Genomic DNA, 11,496 nt, shown 5'->3' with positions numbered 1-11,496 from the left:
AATAATTCTGAATATCAGTTAAATAACGGTGCTGCAGTTCTCTTGGCGGCCGCGAGCGGTGCTGTGGCGCTGTTCCTGCACGGAGACGTCACATCCGCCTCTCCTGTTGACAGACAGCAGCAGAGCGCTTCCGGTCGTGTCATGCTCCGTCGTGTTTTCATGAAACATTGGATCATATCATGTGTGCGCGTTCATAAATGATATTTATTGAGGGCGAATCTTCATAACTCCCGCTTGCAGAGCGCGCGCCGCGAGCCGCCGATGAGATGATTGACGTGTGCCACTCATAACCAGAGCAAATACTGAAGAAGATGATGAAGAGGAGGAGCAGAGCGAGTAAACGCGCGAGGACTGATGCACGCGCAGCGGACTCACGTGACGCGGACACCGGTGAGATGATGATGTTATGACTGCGGTTTATCATTCACATGTTTCAGCAGCATTAATGGACATCTACACAACTGGACATCTAAATATATCATGTTAACTGATTGGAGGATGCAGTTTTGTCTCATTCTCACATCTGTGTGACAAAAATAGCATGACCCTCTCCTCATATCAAAACACATTACAGTCGCTGTTATTCTCAACTTCGACAGAATTTCATGGTACTAATTAATATTTTTGCCATAATTATAATCAATTTTTTCCCATTGAAAATACGATTCTAATTTTCTAGTTTATTAACTATTGTTTTCTTCTTTACTCTTCAATTAAAGCAGTATTTCATGTTAAAATAGAGACCATGCCTTTAAAATCAAGTTTTTTGAAGGTAGATTAGCGCCATCTGGTGGGAGTAAAAAAAGAAAAACATCTGTAATGACATGGTGTAACCACTAGATGTCTGTATAGACAAAGAGTTAGACGTTTTCTAGTGTTTTTAGGCATATACTTATGTTTTTAAGTAAAAGACTACTTTTTGTCAAGATTTACATTTTTATTAGTTTGAAATGTTAATTTGAAGTGTCAGTTTTTGCATTAATTTGACTACAGTCAAACCTGAACACGGAGATTTTGACATTAGAGCTGCACGATTCTGGATATAATGAGAATCACGATTTGTTGTTCGTTTCAAATAGAGATCATGATTCTCCCACGAATCTGAACAGACAACTAACATTATATATTAGAGGACAAAATATTAATTGCTGCAGTCTATTAAAAATATTTCATTTAATTATAAAAATGATTTTGAGTGAATGATTCAATGACTCACTCATAGCTACTTCACTGGATGAATCAGTGTTTGTGAACGAATCATTCAATGTCAAGTACATTTCTAACAGTCACTTGTCGCCACCTAGTGGCGCAACGATGTAATCAATAAAACAGTTATTTGAAGTGCCAAATTAGTTTTAAAAGGCGTTTTGATTGCTAACGTAGTGACTTCAGTGTTTATATCCGAACTATAAACCTTTATCTCAGTACTTCAGTGATCATCAGTGTATTTGTAACACAGAAATAACAATATTGTCTGGTTCACTATTACTTTCATCCGAAATCGATGTCATTAGAAATGAGATCACGTGGGTGTTTGAATCGAGATCGAGATCTTTTCACGATTAATCATGCAGCTCGACATCAAAATACAAGGTTTATGCTCATGCTCCACGTCTTATTTGCTGTTTTAAGTCTATCTCTGTGGCAGAATTACAGCGCCACATAATGGTCTGGCACGTATACTACATCGTTTTGAGTCGTTTCAGTGCTTTCGTGTGGACACATATTTTTTGCGACGAGGAAAAAAAAAAGATCGGTTTAGGGTAACCTCCTGCCTCTGTGTGAAAACTGGATTTGGCAACCCATCTGCTACTAGCAGTTTCTCTGTCGGTTAATCCATCAACTGTTTATTGATTGGTCAATTAACCTAACGATAAAACAAAGATAAATCTATCCAGTCTGATTCGTTTATTAACCCTGTGTTTAACTATTAAATATAAATAACCATAACTTATACTGTTTTTTTTTTTTTTTCTTTTTTTTTCCTTTCAATGTTTTATTCAAACATTTTCTCATTAAAAAATACCTGCTAAAAAACACCATAAATTAAACGACATTTATCAGCAATACAAATGTCTAAATCCAGTATATTGCTGATTATAATTGATAATTAATATTTCAGGTGTCAGTATTTCGTAAGGAAAAATCTCTATCAAATATACAAACTATACAAGAACCCTGTTACAAACACTGAAATGAACAGAAGATCCCCAAAGATTTCTAATACTTCAGATATAAAACAGTCAAATAAAGTTGAGACAAACATTTAAAAGCACATTTTCATAAAAACTTGATTTTTATTCAAATATACACACATAATTGACAGGTTAAGACTATTATTCGTTGCTCATTTAAAGTAATATTCTCCACCTGGTCGCATTTTTATTTAGTTTCAGTTGATTTAATTTCAAGTTGACCTCCAACAAGAACTATTTGATGAAGCTGAAAGTGTGTCTGGTTTGATGACGCTGACCTCTGACCTCTCTGTCCTCCCACAGGCCGGATGAGCACGGGCTTCTGTCGGCTGTGTCACGGGAAGTTCTCCACGCGGCGGCTGCGGCAGGCGTTCGCGCAGCTGCAGGACGAGTCGTGCGGCGTCTATCCGCTCTTCTGCTCCGACTTCCAGCAGCTCCTCGGGGTCCCTATGGAGCGAGATCCCGCCCTATCCCAGTTCATCTGCAACAGCTGCCACGCCCAGTTCTACAAGTGCCACAGCATCCTGCTGGACTTCAGGAACAGGGTCAACCTGACGCCCCTCGCCAGAGACAGGTGACTGCACTCACCAACGACCTAACGGGACAGTTCACCTAAAAATGCTCATTCTGTCATCATTTATGAAGAAGAAATTTAAAGAATGTCGGAAAACAAACAGTTGATGGACCCAAATACACAAAAATACTGTTGAAGTGAAAGGGTCACATCAACTGTTAATTCATTTTTGGGTGAACTATGCCTCAAAAAAACATCAAGATGTTTTGAATTGTGAAATTGTTCCCTATTATTTTCATATTCAAATTTTCATCACAATTTCGATGTCATGGTGACGGAACGATCCTGTGGTCTCCTTCAGGAGCAGCACCGAGCGCCCGTCCTCTCAGGAAGACATGGCTTTATTCCGTAAGTGTGTGTTCACAGACGTGTGCGAGTCGTTGCCGTGTGTCCTGTCGTCTCACTGCTCTTGTGTTGGCCAGGCTCACACATCACGTCAGACAGAAGCTGTCTGCACAGTCTGGTGTCGTGGACGCACAGTCACGCGGAGGGCTGCCGTTCCTGCCCCGACCTGCAGGAGGTGCTGGAGGGCCAGTGCAGAGGCGCTCTGAAGCTGGTGTGGGCATGTGTGGACGGTCACAGTTACGTGATGGACACCAGACCAACGGCCGAGACTCAACGTGACGACACGGCTAAAGCGAACAGCGAGCAGTGGAGAAGTAACAGCGTGCACACAGCGAGATCAGGTGAAGCCGCTGCGCCTCACAATCACAGCGGGACGCCAGGTGAGGCGCCGAAACACCTGTTCATAAAACAAACCGTTTAGTCTGAACAAAAGATTCAGATGAGCTGACTCTTCAAATGAGCGCAAAGACTCATGAAATGGTTATTGATTAATTTTTGGGTTTGTTTTTTGGGTGAAAAATATAAATTTCTTGATTTTAATCAATTCTCATTTTTACGAACCGATATTGATTCTTAAATCCCAAGAATCGATTAGTCTAGTCTGTTTTCAGTGGATGAATGAGCAGAATATGTAGCTCCTCCCCTCCAATAAATCACAATAATCTTTGTTACTTTTGATATGAAGCAAAGTCGCAGATTTCAAATGACGTCCATCTTATTATGAGATTCAAAGAATAAATACCATTTTGGGGCTGTTTAATGTGGCGTGACGGATCGCTTTAGCGCCTCAGTTAAAGAGAAGCATGTGATCATCCTCTCCTCCGCTTTAATACCAGTTACAGCGAAATAAACATGAACATCTGAAGGTATGTTAAAATATACAGTACAACTTACTGAAATCCGTATCATGTCTCGTGTAATCGCTCAATCAGTGCTTCAACCTCAATAAAACAGCTTCAATGTCACGTGACGTCACATTTACCTCAGAAAAACACATTCAGTGACCATAAACTCATTAGTCAGCTAGAAAGCAACGTTCTGATTAATATAGTTATGCACCGTTACATTTTCATTATCATTTTTAATGTTCTTTAATATTTAATGCATGTTTGAAGAAATCAGGTGTGATTTAAATGTTTATATATTAAAAAAAATGAATTGGAGTAGAAATATGATTATGTAATTCTAAACTTTATTTATTATAAAAACATCATTGAGTGTAATTTAAGTGTTTGTATATAAATAAGTTAATTTAACCTTCAATAATATTACAGTAGCACCAGCTGACTCTGTGTAGTTTACAGCATTAGTTGAGAGATTTTTTTTCCTCTAGAAAATTTGCCATGTACTGAAACTGAAATACTACATCCAAAATAAGCTGAATCGAAAGCATGTGAATAATAATCAAATCGAATAGTGAAAATTGTGTCAATACCCAGCCCTACTATCTGTCCAATTTGATAACTTTAACAATGAAAATAAACTCCATGCCTCTTTTGTATTAGTAAACTTTTACAGGAAGAACAGCAGCGGACCCAACATCGAGCCCTGTGGCACACCATATCTAACTTTAAATATATGACACTTTTACATTTACATAACTTGTTACTGGTCAAATAAATAAGTGCCTTTGAGGCTGCATAGGATCATGTGTTCAAAAAGACACAAAAATGCAGTATTTTCTGCATGTTTCAGACGCGCGGTCCTGTGAGGAGACGGCCGCTCCGCTGCTCATGGACGGAGACGATGCGGACAGTGACCTCTCAGACAGGTAAACGCAGATGCTCCTCAACAGCCCAAGAACACCCATGAGATCTGTTAGTGAAGCATGGGATTGTGTTTTCAGGAACATGTTGAGTGACGAGGAGTGTGAGGACAGGAGGAAGAGCGGCTCATCTGAAGACAGCTCCGATTTGAACCCTGACAAACGGTAAAACTTACACCAGCTCAGAGTTCAGCTGCTAAAACCCTCAAATGATCATGTGAGGTGAAGCACTCGCTCACTAGTGTGCACTGAATAAAGACCGATTAAAACAGGCAGAACTGAAATATCTCACACTCTTTCATTGTGTCAGTTCTTCAAAGAGGAAAGAGACCAAGACTCTGGAGCCCAAAGCCAGGAGGAAACCTGGACCAAAGCCTGGCTGGAAGAACAGCATCAAGGCAGAGCGGTAAAACGACGCTTAATATTGTTTCATTACACTGCGCTCTGGGATCCTTGATTGTGATTGGTCAGTTGGCACATTTTGTGTACAGATTCACACTGTAAATGTTTTTATCATAGAGAGGAGCTGCCCACCATCTACAAGTGTCCTCATCAGGGCTGCACGGCCGTGTACAGAGGAGCCGACGGCATGAAGGTACGGACGCTCACCTGAAGCACATGTCCACTGACCTTATGAGCTGATCTCACTGAATGTGTCCCGCTGCAGAAACACATCAAGGAGCATCACGAGGAGGTGCGGGAGAGACCCTGTCCACATCCCGGCTGCAACAAGGTCTTCATGATCGACAGATACCTGCAGAGACACGTCAAGCTCATTCACACAGGTAACAGCGCGCCATTCTGCCAGTGACAAAATCAGTAACAGGATGTTTGTGAAGAGCTGAAGGGATGTCATCGATAAATGCCATTGAAGTGTCACAGAAAAGAATATGATTTCCATCTTTTTTGTATATGAAGTTGTCTGTGTTTATGGCTCCCGTCCCCAGAGGTGAGGAACTACATCTGTGACCAGTGCGGCCAGACGTTCAAGCAGAGGAAACATCTGTCCGTTCATCAGATGCGTCACTCCGGAGCCAAACCGCTGCAGTGAGTATCAGCCGCTCAGAGGCTCTCCGCTGCATCACGTGTCATTCACCGTCGCCGTCTGTCTGTGTGTTTCAGGTGCGAGGTGTGTGGCTTCCAGTGCCGGCAGCGGGCGTCCCTCAAGTACCACATGACCAAGCACAAGGCCGAGGCCGACCTGGAGTTCGCCTGCGTGATATGCAGCAAGCGCTTCGAGAAGGCGCACAATCTGAACGTGCACATGTCTATGGTTCATCCTCTCATGCAGGGCGGCAGTGTTCCCGCGCCGCAGGATCCGGCTCAGACGGACCCGCGCCCACCTGACATCAGCTGTGTGCTGGACGGCCTGACGGACCACCCCGTATAGAGCGGATCCGGACACGACCTCTCTTCAGATGAGCGCGTGATCAGAGACGCATCCAGAAACGCTGGAACAGGCCTGTGAATGATCTCGAGCTCGTCACATGTGTGTAAATGTCCCGTCAGCACCTGCTCAGGGCTCTCTTCCAAACCACACTGAGCTGCTTTGTTAGGGTACCTTTTAAGTTAACAGGTTTGCTCACATCTGGCACAGATATAATGTTGTTTTTAAACACAAGATCTGATTTTTCCATATCCGTTCTGAGCCACTTCCAAATGTGGCTTTAAATCTGATACATATCCAATATCTGGACATCTGACCAACATCTAAACGCATGCATCCCATTCCCGTTGGAGTTACAAGCCTCTGCAAGGCGAGGGAAATGCATTTACCCACCAAGATGGCTCAATCAGATCTGGTGTGCCGTCAAAGAACCAGCTGACGTGAATGACATAAATCATTGCATATGCAGCTGTTTAGCGTGTCAGCTGAGAGCGACGGCCAGTGGAATCACTCTAGTTTGAGCAGGGATTCATGTAAACTGAAGAACACTGAGCCAAAGCCACACATGCAGCAAAACCTGTGGCAGGAAGTGAGCAGGTTTAGTGTTGGCCGGTTCACAGCGCTCACTATAAACGCTCCGTAATCTCAGGGTTTGATCCAGAGTTTGTGATTCACTTCTCTGCTGAACATGAGGAGACTATGCTCCTTAATTTTAAGAAGCTTTACATATTCTAAAATTTGATTTATATACATATTTTATTATATTAAAAAGTTGAATATTAACTTACAATATAATTGCTTGTGTGTAGCGCATTAAGGATATGAAATACATCTAGACAACTAGCAGCAAAAGCCGGGTGATGTCCGTCACTGTGAGCTGCTGTGGTCTGGAGCGGGAGGTGTGGTGGGCGTGGCTTCACTGCGTCACTGGCAGCTGATTGGTGGGTCTCTCTGCAGCAGCAGCTCACTGGAGTTTGGAGCAGAGCTCAGGACAGACAGCAGTGAGAGCTCATCATGGTTTATTGTTACTCTCAGTCAAACACAGTCCCGTCATAACATGAAGAATCCCATCCGGCACCGGTCGTCGTTTCTCATGTGAGCGCCGCTGATATCTCTGCGTCCAGCTGCTCGTATTCTGAGCACAGCTGTGGGAGAAACACACACATCAGGAACAAACACTCAGATCTGCACTGATTCATCATTAACCGTCACGTATGAAGCGGCTTGTTATAGGGTTTGTGTTTTAATGTGTCCATAATAAACAAATACATTCAGTTGTACGTGTTCAAAGGTTTCCAGCCACCTATCTTTATGAAAAATGTTTAATATGCACTGATTGCAAACACTTTGCTGGTTTTCTGCAGTTTTGCATGTCAAAGATATCAGAAATGATTTCTCCAGAAAGTCCCTTTCAAAGTTAATTCAAACACTTCCAAATGAGAGATGTTGGGCTAATGCATTACAAGTAACGCGAGTTACTTAATCAGATTACTTTTTTTCAAGTAACTAGTAAAGCAACACATTACTTTTAAATTTGCACCAAAATATCTGAGTTACTTTTTTAAATAAGTAATGCAATGTACTTTATTTACCCATGTACTGACTGGCAGCTCTCCTGTGCCCATGCTGAGAAATCGAGAGTAAGTGCAGAGGCGCTGTGTGAACATGATGGTTATTCTAGACTAAATGTGAGCGTACATTTACTCATTTGCTTCTTCTCCTGTGTCCTATTCTTCTGCAGTCCAGAATGGCAGCACAGCTGAAAGGTTTGTTTGAGCTGCATCCTCTACTGTACAGACGTGAATTTGCATTTCCTTCATTTCACTCTGGGTTTGAAAGGGCCTTTGCATTTACCAAAAATAACACTTTTTTTCTTATAAAAACAAATGGAAAAGTAACCAAGTAACGCAATTAGTAACATTTTTAATGACTCAAAAGTAACGCAACATTTCCATAAAAAGTAACTAAGTAATGCAATTACATTTTTAGGGAGTAACGCAATGTTGTAATGCATTACTTTGAAAAGTAACTGCGCCCCAAGCAAGCATCTAACAGCAGCTGTGGTGACTTTACCAACCAGCTCTTTCATTATCCGCCATATTGCAGTTTCTAAATTGCGCTGGTCAGTCCCAATACACACACACACATGCTCTTTGCACAACATATATCCAAAGTGTGCAAATGCCACAAGTGTCTAGAACCGTTCACCTGATGGGACACACTTAAAACAGTGTCGTACAAGTGCTTACAGAGCTTTATTTACACATTTAGATCTTCAATACTGCAAAACAATCTTCTAAAGGTCTGTTCAGTAATCAATGTTACTGGATGAAAATTTAAAGGGGTCCTTGATTATGATTTTGACTTTTAAACTTTAGTTAGTGTGTAATGTTGCTGTTTGATCATAAACATCTGTAAAGTTACGACGCTCAAAGTTCAATGCAAAGGAGATGTTATCTTTTACAGAAATCTCTGTTTAGGGACTACAACAAATGGCTGGTAGAAACTACAACAAGCTTCTTCCTGGGTTAGTGACATCACAAACCCCAAAATTTACAACAAAGGGGGCGGGGCCATGTTGGGCCGCTTTAGAGAAGAGGAAGAGTTGTTGTAGTAGAGTGTTGCTGACATGCCGTCATTTTACGCTGGACTGCTTCACAAACGAGGGTCAATTCAATGCTGAATTTGCACAAAAGATTAAAGGGATAGTTCACCCAAAAATGAAAATGTGATGTTTATCTGTTTACCCCCAGGGCATCCAAGATGTAGGTGACTTTGTTTCTTCAGTCGAACACAAATGATGATTTTTAACTCCAACCGTTGCCGTCTGTCAGTCATATAATGCATGTCAATGGGAACTTCATCTATAAGAGTCAAAAAACACGCACAGACAAATCCAAATGAAACCCTGCGGCTCGTGACGACACATTGATGTCCTAAGACACGAAACCGAGCAGTATATCATTTTTCACCTCTAATACACCACTATGTCCAACTGCCCTCCACATCTGGTGTGTGACGTCTGAAAACACGCTCTGATGACGGCAGTGATGTCTCGCGCTTTGCTTCAATGAGTGCGAGAGATCACCATCATCAGAGCGTGTTTTCAGACCTCACACACCAGATGTGGAGGGCAGTTGGACATAGTGGTGTATTAGAGGTGAAAAATGATATAAATACTGTTGGGTTTCTCACACAAACAAATCGTTTCGTGTCTTAGGACATCAGTGTGTCGTCATGAGCCGCAGGGTTTCATTTGGATTTGTCTGTGTGTGTTTTTTGACTCTTATAGATGAAGTTCCCATTGACATGCATTATACGACTGACAGACGGCAACGGTTGCAGTTAAAAATCATCATTTGTGTTCGACTGAAGAAACAAAGTCACCTACATCTTGGATGCCCTGGGGGTAAACAGATAAACATCACATTTTCATTTTTGGGTGAACTATCCCTTGAACATGACGGCACATGCTAGTGGATGAGTTGAATCAACTCCACAGCAACTACATCAATTTATCCACTAACCAGTCAGAAACGTCTAAAAGTTGTAACTTCTTCCTGAGTCTCTCCATCAGTGTCGACTCCGGTTTGAACAATGTAAGGCTGAACACTTTCCTCATTTTGGCTGCGTGAGATTCTCCAGCTTTGCTATTGTTGAGCTGTTAAAGCCCCGCCCTCTTCTGGAGCAGCAGCTCATTTGCATTTAAAGGGACACAAGTTGGCTCAAGTGGCCAAGACCATGAGTGTGGGCATTGAGACGGTCCCATAGTATTAAGAGTGAACCGACAGCTTCTCAATAACTAACCCAAGAAGAAGTGTTTTACCTGCAGGAATATGGACACTGGTGGTGTTTATGATGTGAGCTGCAGTACTTTATCTAGACACCTCCTGCCAACTAATAAAATAGTGTATAACTGCTCCATTACTGTAAATACTACTGTCTCTGAAACAAGATCGTCCAGCCAGGGTGAGTGACCTCAAGCATGAAGGAAAATCTTCAGTGGAATTATCAGAAGTGTGTGTGTGTGTGTACCTGTTTTCTCTGGCTGAGCGTCAGACAGTTGCGTGAGCTCAGAGAGATGCTGCTCATCAGAAGTCGCCGGGCCTCCAGCAGGACCTGAGACACACAGGACACACGTGAGACGTACAGACGACTGAACCTGTGAAGAGACGTCACAGGACGCTGGTCTGACCTGCTGCTGCGAGCCGTTCATGAAGAGCCGATTGAGATCCCTGTAGCAGACGGCAGCACTGTAGAGGAAGCCAGGAGACCGGATCGCTCGCTTCAGGACCTCTGACTCCACCGCAGTGAGAATGCTGGGAAATGAGCACAGAAAGCCGTCAGCAGATGCACACGAGCGTTAGACTGAAACATGAGCGCTTCCTCTCACCTGTAGAAGGCAAACGGCATCAGTCTGAGTATCTGAGGAGACGCCACATGTGACGTGAAATGAGACAGTCTGTGATCTATGAGAGAAGAAACCAACCAATCACAACAGACAAACAGCGTCAAGCTGTCTCATATTTGATTGTTATTTATTACTGTTTATTAAGGCTGACAGGACTTGTTCACACCTGATCCAGACTGATCAAACAGCCACAGCCAATCAGAGTCGTGCACGAGGTGAGTGAGGAGACAGACGCTCACGTCTCTGACACGCTTGACACACGCCACGGCCTGGAAACACACATCATCAGTGACGGTCCTGTTCCTGCTGAGGGCATGTGCCTGGGTTGTGTGAGATACCTGTTCGTTCAGGTGAGCAGAGATGAGCTCTATGACGCTGTAGAGAAACAGGAAAAGCGAAACCTACAGAAGACAAGAACAGCATCAGAACAGGAAGCTCTCTGTAGACCCGTGAGATCATGTGACTGAACTGACCTGTCTGTCTGTCTCGTCCAGCTGTCTGAGAACCCGTTTCAGAATCTCACTGTCTGATCCCCTCAGAGAACTGTGCAGAGATGCGGCCAGCAGCCATGATGGAGCCGGTGGTGCAGCGGACACCAGTCCCTGAACCAGCCTATACAAACACAAAGACGAATCAGAGCGGATCTTAAATCACATTTAAGGGTTTTTAAGACTCTTTTAAGCTCTTTAGCTAGTATGTACTATATAAAATAATAGCTGGGTACAATGTAAGTTTGTTGTGTTGATGTTGTGGTGGATCCATGCCGATAGTTGTTCTGGGTTGTGTATGTTGCTAGAGCTATTATGGAGAGGCTGGATT

General features: G+C 42.8%; 2 protein-coding genes across 6 annotated transcripts in view; one reads left to right on the top strand and one right to left on the bottom strand.

The window, feature by feature from the left end:
• Window positions 1–125: 125 nt before the first annotated feature.
• On the top strand, window positions 126–8,947 carry znf276 (zinc finger protein 276). 2 transcript variants are annotated; one of them, XM_067379392.1, is made up of 11 exons: window positions 126–390; window positions 2,499–2,769; window positions 3,071–3,117; window positions 3,192–3,455; window positions 4,810–4,885; window positions 4,961–5,044; window positions 5,190–5,285; window positions 5,399–5,474; window positions 5,547–5,664; window positions 5,827–5,926; window positions 6,002–8,947. In XM_067379392.1, exons 1-11 carry the CDS (start codon window positions 312–314, stop codon window positions 6,267–6,269), a joined length of 1,479 nt encoding a protein of 492 aa, XP_067235493.1. In that variant the 5' UTR covers window positions 126–311; the 3' UTR covers window positions 6,270–8,947. The 2 variants fall into 2 exon arrangements, with proteins under 2 accessions (XP_067235493.1, XP_067235492.1); XM_067379391.1 differs by having other exon boundaries at window positions 127–390; window positions 3,192–3,494; window positions 6,002–8,946.
• The window catches only part of LOC137014874 (Fanconi anemia group A protein), a 35,744-nt gene continuing 31,523 nt past the window's right edge, over window positions 7,276–11,496 (bottom strand). For 2 of the 4 annotated variants that reach the window (XM_067379390.1, XM_067379389.1), the window contains exons 36-42: window positions 11,151–11,289; window positions 11,016–11,078; window positions 10,844–10,946; window positions 10,660–10,735; window positions 10,462–10,585; window positions 10,302–10,385; window positions 7,276–7,411 (exon numbers count right to left, since the gene is read on the bottom strand). In XM_067379390.1, the coding sequence (XP_067235491.1) occupies window positions 7,358–7,411; window positions 10,302–10,385; window positions 10,462–10,585; window positions 10,660–10,735; window positions 10,844–10,946; window positions 11,016–11,078; window positions 11,151–11,289 (643 nt within the window). In that variant the 3' untranslated portion in view covers window positions 7,276–7,357. Of the gene's footprint in view, window positions 7,412–10,301; window positions 10,386–10,461; window positions 10,586–10,659; window positions 10,736–10,843; window positions 11,079–11,150; window positions 11,290–11,496 lie in introns of all 4 variants that reach the window. The other 2 variants (XM_067379387.1, XM_067379388.1) reach the window with 1 other exon arrangement.

This window comes from Chanodichthys erythropterus, chromosome 24 (genome assembly GCF_024489055.1).
Source record: "Chanodichthys erythropterus isolate Z2021 chromosome 24, ASM2448905v1, whole genome shotgun sequence".
NCBI classification, from domain to species: Eukaryota; Metazoa; Chordata; class Actinopteri; order Cypriniformes; family Xenocyprididae; genus Chanodichthys; species Chanodichthys erythropterus.
The sequence above is the reverse complement of the archived record's forward strand: the minus strand, read 5'-3'. Positions and strand labels throughout refer to the sequence as shown.

Bases quoted from the DNA above. Each gene is read 5' to 3' on its own strand.
- znf276 (XM_067379391.1), top strand. From the start codon at position 312: ATGATGAAGAGGAGGAGCAGAGCGAGTAAACGCGCGAGGACTGATGCA. The intron at 3,118-3,191 runs GTAAGTGTGTGT...TGTGTTGGCCAG, and splicing joins GGAAGACATGGCTTTATTCC to GCTCACACATCACGTCAGAC. The intron at 5,927-6,001 runs GTGAGTATCAGC...TGTGTGTTTCAG, and splicing joins TCCGGAGCCAAACCGCTGCA to GTGCGAGGTGTGTGGCTTCC.